The following is a 15,340-nucleotide window of genomic DNA, read 5'->3' on the forward strand; positions in this document are numbered from 1 at the left end:
GTTTGAGACCTTTGCACTGCGCCTCGGTTTGTGGAACATGTTTTGGATTATGATAAGGACTCTGAAAGCCTACTTTTAGTACAGTTGCCTACTAATTCTATTATGAAATGTTGATAAGAATTCAGATGGGAGGAATAGTTTTGAGGATATGGATTCAGCTGTCAACGTGAGTGAAATTTTGGTTTTTTTTTTAATTGCTTCCTAAGGGTGATAGGTCTCCGGCTCCATGCTTCCTTCTTTAGTTTTGATTTTTTTTGTTTTTGTTTTAATGAGATTGATAGAATGATAGAATTACGTTGGAAGGATATGACAGCAAGAACATATGAAACTTGAGGATGAATAATTTGACATGCTAAATCATAGCTCGGTAAGGAAGCCTCTCTAGCCTGAGGGATAAATTCTATGCTTCTCTTTGGAAGTTTCTGGCTTCTTGCTTTATAGTAAAGGTAGCATTGTGGTCTTTAAGTTTTAATTTTTCCCCATAGGCGTATCCTATTTTAGGTTGTCACTGGATTGATTATTTCTCTTTTGCCTACCATTGAATTGGGGGTAGTTCTGTATTGTAGATGTATCATAAACTGAACAAAAACCCCCCCCAAAACTTGTTATTCCTCGTAATGTAAATTACATTTCATAGGCATAGAAATTGTATCTTAGTTCAATCTAACATAAATTTTGCAATGGATTCCAAAACATCAAAATCTAGTAGTTAAATTGTATAAATAAATTTTCAGAATTTATCTTGATTTCATTTCAGTTTAAATTCAAAAATCATATATCATAAATTCCGAGCTCAGACAAATATTTCATTCAAATTTGTGGTGTATTTCACAAGATTCTCACATGCTTGGTTGAAGTTTGAGGAAATAGAAACTTTCTAATAATCAAATACATTTATTATAGTTTTAAAAAAAAATTCTAATTCTTTTCTTTAAATCAATGTAGTGAAAATAACTATATATAAAAACTTGTAAGGAAAGATAGAGAAATATTTAATAAATAAAACATTGTATTTTAACCGAAATATATTTAGTTGAGAAAAATGTTACTCACATCCATCAATTCTTACTAAAAGAACTCTTGCAACTCCTCAAGAACACTCCAACGTAACCTAATATCCATCATAGTTAATTCAATTCCTAAGAATGGTGTCCCAAAAATTACTAAAATCAATTATCCTATGGTCTAACTATTTTAAATCACTAGATCAATGGTTAAAATGATTTTGAAGTGCTTATTACCTCAATGATCTAAAAATCTTAAGCTTCCTCTCCTTAGAATTCTTAGCTAGTTTTCTCTCTGGAGTCATCTAAAATCTAAATCTGGGCAACTAATGGGTCTATGAGTGGTTAGGGTTTCTAACCTAGAAGATAAATATATATTACTAATCACCAATATCGAAAATTACTAAATTTCCCCTTTAAAAAAGAAACTCTCTATCTCTAATTAGTGAAATTGGGTGTCACAATATATTCCTCGAGGCCAATAAGAGTAAAACAAATAACAAAGAGGACTCGACCGGGAAAGTATCAAGTTGCAAACTAAGGCTTAATTTGGTCATGACAAGCTTTAGAGGGTGTTTGATAGAGGAGTTTGAGTAATGTTGTTTGGGTGTTTTTGATATATATGTGCGTGAAAAAGTGCGTGAAAATGCGTGTTAGTGTATTTAAAATGCTCTAAAAATTGCTTGAAATGGCCTACCAAACAGGCCCATTTTAGTTTCTACATATTTTGTGCAACATTCTTCAAATACCTTCTTGGAACCTCTAGTTGTATGTTAATAGTTATTATTTGTGTCTCTGTGATATTTCTGTTTTTGTTGTTTTCCTAATAGGAAGATGATAGTTAGCTGGTCAGTCAATAGTCTTCGCTAACAAAATCCACAATGACCATGGGTCAAATGCATACTTTGAGCAATAATTTCGTGTTGACTAGCAATTTAAAGCCAAGCTACCTAGCTTTCTAACATTATTGTTTCAAGTTAAACTTCCTGGAAACAGATTTATTTTCAGGACAAAAATGATTGAGAAGAATTTGTATTGTCCTGTGTAATAAGAACCAGTCTTGTTTGTCATGTTGTTATAGTGGTATTAAAAGTTTGTAGCACATCAATTAGCCTCTCGTTTTACATTAATTGTGAACAGCTAATTAACAAATATGAAATACCCCTATGAGAATGTAGAGATGTTTTGTGGTCTTCCTAAAAAGTAGGTATCTTTAAATCCCCACGAGAATACCCTACAAATGCTATGTATGTATAAACAATTTACTTAATTAAATAACCTTCCCTTTTAGACCAAAAAAGAAAGAAAAAAAAATTTAAGAAAATTATACATAATAGGTCTAGTGTCTAGAGCTTATATCCTCAAACATGTTCATCTTTATTATTCATTTTATCACCTATGAACCCAAAAAAGTGAGAGAGGATTTTTCTATATATATTTTATCTTTTTTTTAATTTTTTCCCCATTATTTTCTTTTCAGTTTATTATAAGTAATTTTTTTTTTTTAAAGCAGTTTATTATAAGTANTTTTTTTTTAATCTAAGAATAAAAGAAAAATCAAAATCAAAAGTGACACAAGACAAGATGCAATGTACTGAGGTGGTTTAGAATGGATTAGATGCATGAAGGTAATGAGTTGTACTGGTGCAATTATTTTCTTTCAATAATAATGGGTTACACTTACACACACTTGCACCCACCCCAAAAGAAAAGGGTCATTTTCTAACTTCACAAGGTTGTACTACCACACCAGTGCGCTTTCATTTTTATCATCAGCAAACCCTTGTTGGGATGTTCCCCACTTCTAGCATTGGTCCAACCACTCCAAGACAAGCATTTTCCTATCTCCATTAGGGTTTATCAGCTCTGATCTATACTTGCATAGTACATACTTTGTCTCTGGGGTTTCCTCGGTAAGTGGAGTGGAAGAACATGTTCTCTCTCTCTCTCTCTCTCTCTCTCTCTCTCTCTCTCTGGGTTTTGATTAATCTTAATTTTTGTTTGATCTGCGATTCTGCATCTTTTAATTTTTTGTTTGCATCAAAATAAAAGAGAGAAAGGGTTTGATGGAGGTTTTCAAGCTTTTTGCATCTCAACAGTAGTAGTACTATAGGTATCTTCTTTTTGTTTCTGTGAAGTACATGAACGTTACAACCACAAATTCAAGATGGAAGTAGTGGTATCTGGGGGTTTCACTGTTTCCAGTTTTCCCTAGGGTTTGCTAAAAAAAAACTTTGATTTATATGTGGGCGCGTGTGTGTGTGTATTTTTGGTAATAAACTTGGGAAACTTTGATTTATATTTTTATTTCTGGTTTTTTACCCAGGAAAAAAAAGGGTGAAAAGAATGGTAGAGATCTCGAGGCTTAGTCGTACGAATTAGGGTATTCTTGGCTTTTCCTTCTCTGTCTTCTTCTAGGTTTTCGTAGTGTCGTATGAGCTTTAAGAATCATACCATATGAAGTAGAAGTTCTCTGAGATGTAGATCTGATCCACGCTTCTTTGAGGGCATGGCCAAATTTTAAAAAGCAGATCAAAAGAAAGGGGTCTGGAAAAGCTTAGCTGCAGAAACTGGGGGACCTACTTTGCTGTGAAAGAAATGAAATCAAGAACACCCCATTATGAAACTGGAAGAAATCGAAAATAAAATAAAATGGAATGGGTTTTGTGGTTGGGGTTGGGTTACTTTAAAATGAAATGGAAAATTAGAATCAAACTTAGCCAATCATTTTGGTGTCTAAGCAAATAGCATCTCTATGAGTCTTTGCTTCTTTATTGTGTTTTCTGCAGCTGTTATTTTACTGTATAAAAAATGATAAATGTACTATAAATTTTATTATTTAAAACTTGCAAATTGATATATAATGTTTATGACAGTGGATTTCAATAATAAAAAAGTTAATGAATGTTTGAAATGTGATTTGATGATTGATGACATCAATTTGTGAGTTTCATATAGTAGAAGTTATAATATACTTAACAATAAATATTGAAACAACATTTTTCACAAAGTTGTAATATAGTTTTTGGTAATTGCAACAGAACTTTCACAATTTGTTGTTTAAAGTGAATGTGTTAATAGATTTATTGAAAGATGCCAGAGTAATGACCTAGTACAAGTTCCTCAGAGATGACTTTTGGTGAAATTGTCGGTTAGGGCCTGGGTATTATGCGCTTATGCTGTGAAATAGCAGTGAGGCACTTTTTTTTTTTTTTTTAAATAAAAAATGGAGTCTTCAATGCGGGCTTATTGACCTCATATCACGTAACAATAATAGATAATACTATATACACAGATTTTGCTGAGATTATCGTTCAAACTACTTCTCTCTGAATACAAAATGAGAACTCTTACCATCAAACTACACTTCCGTGCGGTGAATAAAGAGACACGTGAGACATGATATACAAAGGGACTTATGGACCATAAATTTATCCTTATTTTTTTAAAGCAGTTTATTATAAGTAATTCTGAATATCTTCTTTGTGAATTTTCCATTTTGTATAGATTTTTTTTTTTTTTTTTGGAAATATTACCCTTCTTTGTTTCCTATATATCACTGATAATTAGCAATGGAGAATTAAACCTGGCCCATTAATCATAAACTGAGGCCTACATGAGTTCGGCGTAGTCACTATGGGCCCATTAATGAAACTAGAAAATAAAGCGAATAATGGCCAAGCTATGGTCTGATTCTCTAACTCTTTCATCGGCCAATTTGGCCCAAAAGCAACTTTCTTAGTGTAAAGGAAGAAAATCGAATATTTGTGTCGGTGGGGGGAAAAAAATCATCCTAGTTGTCTTTTTCTTGTTCATTAGTGGGAAAAGGATAATCTTGTTTTTCACATGGAGATGATCTATTTGAGAATTTAGTATTTTAGGAATTTAAAAGTGAAATATAATATTTTTATTTAAAATATAAAGTTTGATTTCATTCTTTATTTGGTGAAAATATGATTTTAATCGACCTAATTTCTAATCAATTAAATTAAATATAAATTAAAACTTGTAAAAAGCAAGTCATAAGATATCTTTTGTGATGTTCTATATCAATAATTTGAACACCACATCTCCTTTTTCATTATCTACTTATTAGTAAATAAACAAATTTGAAAAATCAATCAATTGACCAAAAACTATTGGGCATGTGGATGGCATTACAAAACATAGGTTACCACTAGCTTCATTGCCATTGACCCATCATATCAAACTCTTAAATCTTAATCATGCACAACCACCTACAACTTTTCAAATTGAACCCTAACCTCCATAAAACTATCATCCACAAACCGAATCCACCCCCAATTAATAATCCAAACCTCTTATTCTTATATGGCATTAGTCCATTATTAGTTTGACATGCTGAACTCTTTGTTAGCTCATCATCTTATAATATAAAGCCCATTTGGTCATAGGTTAATTGTACTTTGCTTTGTACTACACTCATATATCTGTCCATATATACGCAATCTCTTATATAATTTTTGTTCGAAATTCACATATGAATGAAGTTTCACGTTGAATAAAAATTACAAGAAAGAGGTGTTGTCTTCCTCGCAACTATAATTTTTTTTTTCCTAAGTCTATCATAGTTATAGTTTAATAAGAAGTGTCAAATTTTATGGTAAATACATTTTCTTTAGAAAGAAAACATAATAAAGTAATGCCACTTTTTTGCTAAGTAATAACGTAATGTCAGTTATTAGCCAAATAAAGAGACTAAACATGGTCCAATCCAATCCTATTATTTATTTGCAAGGCTTCTTGTTCAATATTCAAATTTCAAAACTTAAAAATAATAAAATAAAATAAAAAAGTTTTAATGGCTTTTATGGGCAAGGTACAAATTTGGGCCAAATGTGGGCCCGTAATAATGGGCCCAATGGCCGGTGCACAAACCACACGATTGCGTCAAGGTAGGCCCATATGAAAAACGTTTGCCAATTCAGAAGATTTGCCAAGTGCATGTAAAATTTTATTAATTAAACTGGGCTATAGTTTAGTAGCAAATAATTAAACTGTGGAGGTGAAAGATTCACCCAGCCAAAATTTACCCTTCTTGGGTTAAACCTTAATCTTTAATCTCCAACGAGAGGGGGAGACTAGAGAGATTATTTTTTGATTATGAGAGAGAGTATTAAATCAAAGGACAATTTAGTCATTTTCTTTAGGAGCTAGACACTAGCTAAAAGTAGTGAAGGTCACATACATAACTTCTCCGCCAAAGTTAACCTCTAAAATAGACGGCAAGAGGTTCATTATAACAAAAATCTCAAACTAGGGAGTTATTCGTGCATTTTCAAAATTTGGGAAGACATTATAATTTGGGTGAAAAATCAGTGCAAAAGTATAATTTTCCCTTAGTTATAGTAGCTTCTTTCCCTTAGTTATATCCGCTCCTAATAATAGTTCTTTATTATCAGACCAAAATATCAATCAGTTTTTGGTGTATCTCTTATTCAACTATCAAAAATTTTACCAGTTAAACTAATTAGAATTCACATAAATAGTTCATACTTGAGACAAAGAAAAGAAGAAAAAAAAAGTAATGTATATTTAAAAAACAAAAAGATAAAAGTAGTAGTAATGGCCTAATCTCAGCAATTATGGACTCCGCGAGGCTAATCCCCGATGGTCCGTTGCAAATATTCTGAAGATCCTAACTGATTTGTTGGCCCAAAACTTAGTTAAATGGGCTGAATTTTGTGAAGACTATGGGCCTGCTTCCATCTTCTCTATTCCTGTCTTGTATATATAAATTCATGTTATTCAGCCCATAAATTTTTGGACTTTTACTTATGCACGAAGATCCAAAAGATTTTTTGGCCCACAACTTAGTTATATGGGCTGCATTTTGTAATTAAGGGCCCGCTTCCCACTTTTCCTTTCCTATCTAGTATATAAATTCATGTTATTCAGCAACAGCAACCGAAAAAAAAAAGAACTCAATTTGAAATTTTCGAAATTTTCATCATCCTTAAGATGGTGAAGGGGAAGAGGTTTGATAGACTTCTAAATAAACATGCATTTCATTATTTAAGTGTTACGAGGATGAAAGGTGGTTTGCTTAGGTATTTTTTATACTTGGGATATTTTGTATTCCGAAACCTTTTTTTTTTTATTTTGTGAGAATCCCTCCAAAGATTTTATAACTTAGAAAAGTGGCTTATCAACCGAAACAAGAGTACTGATGTCTAGAGGAACAAACTCCATCTAGACAGAGAAAGAAGAATAAAACCTAGTTTTCTTTGTCAAGGCATCAGCAGCATAATTACCTTGCCTATAGGTATGAGAGAAACTAAACTCCTAAGAAAGCTTACATAAGACATAGTATCTTTAACTAAGTGGCCAAAAGCAGAATGAAATGGAATCAGTGTTCCAAACTTGTCAGTGGATGAGTAATTGATACCCATCTAAAATGGGAATTTTGTACCACAATAACTTAAAACTGTGAGCATTTATATATTTCTAGGAGGTGTAGCACGTAAAGTACATTCAATTTATTCTTTTCATTGATTGATAACTTGTAACTCCATACTATATAATTGTTCAACTTAATCATCATTTGATTTCTCCTTCTGTGCTGAACTTGAAAAGTATCATATAATGGCAAATTAAAACCCCTACATTAACAAGTAGTTATTACAATGAAATTTCTTTTAGTAAAGGGCAATAGACATGTTGATTGTCCCATGCTTTTTAATGTAAGCAACATATTGATAAATAAATCATATATAGGTGCATCCACTGCCTTTTGAATCGACATTTACAATCCCAATTTCACCATTGTATGGAAAGTTTTATTAATTGAACTCAACATGATTGGATTTGTTGAGGGAAAAAATCAAAATTAAAATAGAATTGTGCTTTGCTCTGAATCAGAATGGCAACTTGCAATTTTACTCATGGTTATTGAAAACAATCAGATAAAAAAGTTAGTTGGCACTAGAATTGCAAAGCTGAACCCTAGAACAGATCAATGATATGGCCAACTAAGAGACTAAAAGAAATTACTATGACCTAGAATAAGGAAGGGGTTTGCCACTAAGAAAGTGACTGATCAAAGAAAGTGCTCTCAGTGGCTGGTAGCTTGGCACTGTATGCCCTGCCCCTCTTACAGTTGCAAATGTCAGGTCTCCCTTATACTTTTGTGCATACCCACCAACCTATAACACCAACAACAACAAAAATTATTTAAAAAATGTACATGTATTGTAATTCTTTTAGAAGTAAAAAAGACCTATGAAAATACCTGAGATAAAAATGATAGGCAAAACAATAAGTCTTAAGTCACAACGTAATTAGAAAGTACTCTAAGAAAAATAAAGTTACCTCTCTGTCGATGAACCATGGATACCATGCAGTCTCTATAGGAAGCCTCATTTTGTTTAAGGAGTACTTTGTTGAAATAACAGGAACCCTTCCATCAGTATCACCGCTGCATTTCACCAAACAAAGACTCATTTCAAATTTGAAAAAAAAAATTAACTATCATATATTGATAGGATAATGATGTGAAGATATAATCCACAATTCTTCTTTAAAAGTCCTTTAGTATTTTATTACACCAATCAAGGTGATGCTTATCTAGTAATTAAATGGATTCAATATGATTTGATTGCTTCTAGTATTATGTTGTTCATAACCTTTTTTATTTCCTTTAAATTCTAAGTAGTGGGAGTTATCAAGTAGGTAGAGAACTTTGTCATCCAAGCAACCATGAACCATGTAATTATCCATAAACGAATTGACAATGATAATAATTTAAGGGTTTAATTAACGGGTGTCCTTAGTGTGTTTATTAATGGATCATTTTAGAAAAGTTTTTATACTACTTTTATAGAAAATATAAAAAACTATAAAATAAAATAAAAAATCAGTTACTTTTTTCTTTACTTATAAAAAGTTTTAAAAAAAATTTCCTAAACCAATGTCTTTAGGATGGTCGAGTTAAATTTTTTTTTCATTCCCTTAAGTCATTAACCATGCCAAAGATGATACTCTTACCTGAAAACCCACACTCTAATGCCATTGGCCATGAATTCTCTCAAAAGGGGAATGATGGTTGATGGGCTATCTATCCATTTTCCAATGATATCACTGCATGATTCCCAGTCATGTGTGAGTTTAGTAACATTGGCATGCATGGCTTCTTGAACATCAGGCCGATTCAGATAAGCATACACGTAGTAATCACTACATGGATCCACATCCAATATCTGCACACAAAAAAACAATAGAACAATTTATTTCAAATTATTAAGAGCAAATTAACATTCATATAATTTCATTATATAAATGAGCCCCGCTTTTTAAAAATTTAACTTCCAACTTCTAAGATTCATGCAACATGAACAGTGGTTGAAGAAAATTATTTTCCTAAACTAATTTTTAAGCTAAAAGCACAATGTTTGTTAAAAATTGAAGTTCTAATGGATCTTAGAAATCATGTGCTTTCTAAAGGAAATAAAAATTACAAAACTTACAAGAACGAGTTAAAGATATGATGGTCTAAGAGATCTAAATTTATTACTAACCCATAGACTTGTACTACAATCTACAGCTAAGATTAGGGTTATCTCGCTTATTCTGTAGCAAAGTATATGAACTTATAATAAGTTTGGCCCTCTTAAACGCAATACATTACAGTCCTCAACAATCAACAGAAACATTCATTATCAAAAAAAAACTTACAGAGGCTTTCTTGGGATGAACTGTGAGATTGGTATTGTGGCACAAGGGAGCATAAATGTTATAGATATCAATAGGGTCAATAGATATTGAGGCTAAATCATAGCCTTCATTGCACTGACTAGACGATTTGGTTGCATTGGGTGAGAAATCACAATACTTTTGCATTTTGTTGTTAGCTTCGTCGGAAATGATAACATGGGTGGCAAGGTAATCATACATTCCCTTTTCGTCAGTTTCATCATTAATCACTGCATTTCCAATCTGCATATATAATGAACAAGAAATCAATGAGATGCATAAACATTGAAATAACACAATCTATTGTGAACTATAGAATATAAAGGGAATGAGAGCAAGACTGAGATGCTATTTTTGTTTTTACATTTTTTTTAATCTTTAATCTATATGCATGACTAACTCAACCTCTCCATTTCATAGTATTTATTTATAACTTTACTAACTTATAAAGATTTTTTTTTTATTTAAAAAAAATGATAAAAGAATACTTAAACATTTTTGTAACAAAATTTATAATTGTAGAAATTTTGTGCCTACTTGTATAACAATAGCTTAAAGGGGATTACTTTTAAATTTTTTTTTTCCTTCCCTTCTTACTTTAGTTAATATTTTGAACCTAATTTGCACCAAAACCCTTCCCAGGAAAATAAGATCATCATCATGAATTAATAGTTCTAATTCTACTATTTAAAATATTGTTTCCTACAGCTTACTTTTATTGATAAAATTGTACTTAGAAAGAAAAAAAATTTTACTTAGAAAAATAAGGTCTTAAAAATATATACATAAACAAATGATTTAAATAAAATAATAACAATAACCAAACAAGCATTAAATCGTGAAAAAACAGTTAACAAATTTAACAGTACCCAAAGTGGGTAATGGGCCAAATGTAGCCCAGATGGTCCATAGAGTGGTCCAATTCATATAATAAATTAATCTAATTTGTGACCCAATAATGATGGCCGTAATCATGACAAACTAGAGGGCTAACAGGAAAGTTGGGAAACAATCAATTATTCTGGGCCATTGGACCAGTCCATGCACTTAAAATGTTTTTGTACTTGTGAGGTATTAGTACTACTTCTAAATATAGATAATATAATTCTATTCAATTATAACAAATTTGTATGTATACCTTTGAATTGTGACACTTAATTTTTTATTTTTATCTAATGGTCGATTAAATTATTGTAGTCCTGAATAGCATTACACCATGTAAATCAAATCAAACTTTTGTGAGCCATATATGATCACTTAGAAAAAAGTATGTTATTTTTATATAGATTATTGTTTTAAGTCATGTTTTTCTTTTCCCATTGTAGCACAAAAAATGAAATTGCGCTTTGCATGTTTTTCACTGTTGACCTTTCTTTCCTTGGTGATCATGGATTTCTTAGTTCATTCAAAGTGGAAATTCATTGAGTTGGACCCACTGTTAGCACCATTTTTCTTCACCATCATGAAAATTATAGGAGAAAAAAACAAAAGGCAAAGAAACATGGTGTAACTTCTAAGATTCAATCATCCTCATTGTAAAGCACAAGCATATATTTTTGGGGGAGAAAGAGAGAGACTTACAATGATTCCTTTGAGGTTGATAAGGGTCTTGTTAGCCTTTTTATTATGTTGAAGAATGGTATGAGCAAGTTGAGGAACATAATGCCCAGCATAACTTTCTCCAGAAATATAAAACTCTCTATTCTTGTATTCTGGAAATCTTTCTAGCCAGTTAATCACAAACCAATAACTGTCTAAAGCTGTTCTACTATCTCCACTCGTATTATAATCCGATGTTCTATTGGAGTATGAAAATCCTACCCCAGCAGGAGACTCAAGAAATAAAACATTTGCAGCTGAAAATAAAATTTCAAAAAAAAAAAAAATTGAGCTTTCAGATTTGACCAAAGAATGAAAATTAAAATTCGAACTTCTTGCTAGGGCATAATAATAGTAATATAGTTGAATAAGAAACTTGACATTCAATTTCTATCTAAACCAAAAATTGAATGGTGTATTGATTTAATGATAAAAGAACAAAAATCAAAGAAACAGACGTCACAGGTTGACATTCTATTAAAAAATAATAATAATAATAATAATAATAATATTGTTATAAGATAACTATACCTTTATTCCATGCAAATTCATTTGTAAAAAGTGTTTTGCCATCACTGAGTACACGAAATGGTCCGAGCTCTTGCATTGCTCCATAAGCAAGAGATGAACAACCTGGGCCTGTGGAGAAATTAAACAAGGTTTAATCACCATATTAAAACATAGAATTAACTTCTTCTTTTTATTTTTGAACCAAAACTTAGTAATAACAAGGTTTCACATACTATAGAGTATAGATGTAGATAAAATTTCCTTTTTTAGAAAGTAGATGCAGATAACATGTAGATAACACATGTTATTAATTTGATATAATTATATCTTGTCAAATATATATTAATATATTTATCAATCTCAAAGTTTTGGGACTACAAAAACTTGGGATTATTGTTGTCGTGGTCAAATATAATAAACTTATAGCATTTTATTTTTACATGTCTATTTAAATTCATTAAATATATTCAAAACACTAATAAATTAATAATCCCAATGACAAATCCTCTTTTTATATGATAATAGCTTGCTTTAGGAGCAATTGACAATAGTTGAAAGTAAAAGTTTATTGGGTAGCCATACTTTTTTAAATGAGGAAGAGCAAATGGGCAATAGCCGCAATAACCTTGTTAAAAAAATAAATTATATCTGAATTTAAAGAGGTGATGATACTGTAACTTAAAATGCATGCTAAGCTTGACTATTCTAGTGTAAAAGAATAATAAATTAATTTATTAAATCATACATCCATTTGTAGTTTTTAATATTTTCTTTATTTTAAATTACAATTTGCAAGATAAAAATATGCAACACTCTCGCCGAGAAATCCTCCAGAAGAGTGAGTTTTGGGATTTGATTTGCAGAGCTTCCACAAAAGGCAGACCGTGTCTACGGTGAACTCGTTTTTTTTTTTTTATATATATATATATATATTATTTATTTATTTATTTATTTAAAAATAATAACACTTTTTTTTAGAATCTTTTTTAAATAATAATTGAGCAAGAGGGGTTGAAATGTCTTTCAATAAGAGTGTGACAATTATAGGTATTTATAATAACAATAATATATATAGGCAATTTTTTAGGTGGAATTTTTTTTTTCCAATCAAGATTTTGGAAAAAAAAAATCATTATAAATATTATAGTTATATATACACCTCAATTACAACTTCTCATCTTCATAGTATTAATAATATAGTTATAAATAGGCAAAGAAGCCACTAATCATTCACATTTTTTTCATTGAAGAATAATCATTCACATTTTTGTACAGTAACACACATAATATTGTTGAAAATGTTCTTATAATTATGATACCTCCCAACCTATTCTAGGTATTATCATGCAAAGGTATGGCCTCACTTCAGAGAGAGAGAGAGAGATAGAGAGAAAAAGAGTCCCAAAGAAAGAGGGTGTAACCACCACATAACTAATTATGAATTTTTCAAGAATTCTAGTTCAGGTTCTTATGGCTTTTTTATGGGATATTTTAATACATTCCTATCCAAACCATCTCTGGCTGTCTCCCTCTAAAGGAACCAAAAATGAAAAGAAATGAGAAAAAGTCCAAAACCATAGCCAAATAATCAAAGAAAAAAACCAAAAGGATAAGAAGACTCTCTGCATTATACAAACAACCTACATTATTTGTGCTAGCTAGTGACAATTATGATCAGTTTGGAGAGATTGATAGAATAGATGAAAGTTTACCTCCATTGAGCCAAAGAAGAAGAGGCAAATCCTTAGAATTCTCAGCTTCAGTAAAATAATAATATAGTGCACGACCAGCTAATTTATTCACTGTAACATAGCCACCATATTGAGAGAAATTCACTTGGGGTTGTCCAGGCAATCTCACAATCCTATCTTTCTCCTTCAAACCCACTTCATGATCAGGATGAACATGATTATCGACCTTATCGGCTTCATCGACAACATTACTTACCTCGAAAGGACTAGTGTCCACACCCAAACTTTCCTTCAACTTTGGCTTGAAAAGAAAATCTAGAGCCTTTCCTTCCTTACCAACGCTTCCATGAGTTTGAGCCAAAAGGCATGAAACACTGAAAAAGAATAGAACCCAACAAATGGTTTTACTTCCCATTGAAACTAACAGAGAGAGAAAGAAAACAATGGAAATGGATGGTTATATATATAGTAGAGTCGAAGAAAGATAGATTGTTTAATTTAGACGGGTACGTTTCAACTAGCATGAAAGGTTAAAAATGCAAAGAGATTTTCTTCTTCTTTTTTTATATCACAATGATAATATATGTGGACCAAATTGCTAGGGAATTGTTTGTTACCATGTGGTCAATGTTGAGAGAGTGGTTTATCATTTGTTCGAAATTTCCTCTGTTTCTAAAGGCTGTTAATTAGTGAAATTCGGGGATTGTTTCTTTGACCAAACCGTGAGAATTGGAATTTGGTGCTATATTTAAACTGCAATATATGTTTCCATCTGTCAATTTGTCAATATTATAGAGAAGTTGCAGGCTCAAATTTAAGGTGTTTGCGGTGTATTTTTTTGATATTTTTGGAAAGATTCAATTTTGGAAATAACCAAAAAAAAAAAAAAAAAAGATATAGATAAAATTCCTTTGTAGTTTTACTTTAAAATCCAAAAAATCTTACTAATGCACACCCTTGATGCGTTGGTCACTTATACTTGTGGGGTGTGAGGGGCAAGGGCCGGAGTTCAAGTCTCCAGGATGGAGCTAGAGTAGAATTTCTATCTTATATAAAAAAAATAAAAAAAAATAAAAAATCCAAAAATCCTGGGTGTATTTTGTTGATATTTAGGACAGATTTATTTTTATAAATAATAATAATAAAAAAAAAAAAGGAAACAGACAAAATCCCATAGTATTTTTACTTTAAAATTCAAAATCCTTTGAAAGTTTGAGTGTAACATTTAGTCCTACATAATTAATATTGTTTGTTAATTTTTTTTTTTTTTTTTTTTTTGAGAAAGAAGACCAAACTTTTATTAAGTAGGAAGGCCAGTCAAGTCGGCCTGAAGTACAAGAAGAATATCTGGTAGTACATCCTCCATCCAGACTTGCATTTGCGGTTGAGAAACTGCTCTTTTTGCTAAAGAATGAGCTACAGTATTACAATGTCTACGCATGTGAGAGTAATTTATTTTTGAAAAACAAGAGGCGAGATACTGAATGTCCTTCATTATGTGTCCAAAGCTTGACAGATAGTGAGTATTGTTTTCTAGTGCTGAGATGAGTGTCTGCAAGTCTCCTTCTAAGGTTATTTGCTGAAACCCGGTCTCTAGTGCTAGCTCCAAAGCCCTCCTTGCTGCCATTGCTTCCACTTCGATAGCTGAAAAAGGGAGTATGGTTTTTTCCGAGAGAGAGAGCATGACTTGTCCCTCAGAATTCCGGATAACCACTCCCAAACCGGCGCTATTAAATAAAGCTCCATCGAAGTTCACTTTGTAAGTGTTGCTGATCGGAGCTTGCCAACTGGTTGGTGTTCGCCCCACTGGAGTGATGGTTGAGG

The 15,340-nt window shown here is 31.5% G+C and overlaps 1 protein-coding gene across 1 annotated transcript; it reads right to left on the reverse strand.

The window, feature by feature from the left end:
- Positions 1-7,885: 7,885 nt before the first annotated feature.
- LOC111998701 (serine carboxypeptidase-like 40) lies at positions 7,886-13,984 on the reverse strand. Its single transcript, XM_065772048.1, has 7 exons — positions 13,538-13,984; positions 11,847-11,954; positions 11,298-11,572; positions 9,699-9,959; positions 9,012-9,223; positions 8,337-8,442; positions 7,886-8,170 (listed from the first exon to the last, which is right to left on the reverse strand). The coding sequence occupies exons 1-7, from the start codon at positions 13,929-13,931 to the stop codon at positions 8,018-8,020; spliced, it is 1,509 nt and encodes a 502-aa protein (XP_065628120.1). The 5' UTR covers positions 13,932-13,984; the 3' UTR covers positions 7,886-8,017.
- Positions 13,985-15,340: the final 1,356 nt, after the last annotated feature.

The sequence above is a fragment of the Quercus suber genome, unplaced genomic scaffold (genome assembly GCF_002906115.3).
Source record: "Quercus suber isolate HL8 unplaced genomic scaffold, Cork oak 2.0 scaffold_53, whole genome shotgun sequence".
Taxonomy (NCBI): Eukaryota; Viridiplantae; Streptophyta; class Magnoliopsida; order Fagales; family Fagaceae; genus Quercus; species Quercus suber.

Coding starts and splice junctions, on each gene's coding strand:
- LOC111998701 (XM_065772048.1), bottom strand. CDS start 13,931: ATGGGAAGTAAAACCATTTGTTGGGTTCTATTCTTTTTCAGTGTTTCA. Junction 11,955..13,537: donor TCTTCTTTGGCTCAATGGAG/GTAAACTTTCAT, acceptor ATTTCTCCACAG/GCCCAGGTTGTTCATCTCTT. Junction 11,573..11,846: donor TGAATTTGCATGGAATAAAG/GTATAGTTATCT, acceptor TTTTATTTTCAG/CTGCAAATGTTTTATTTCTT.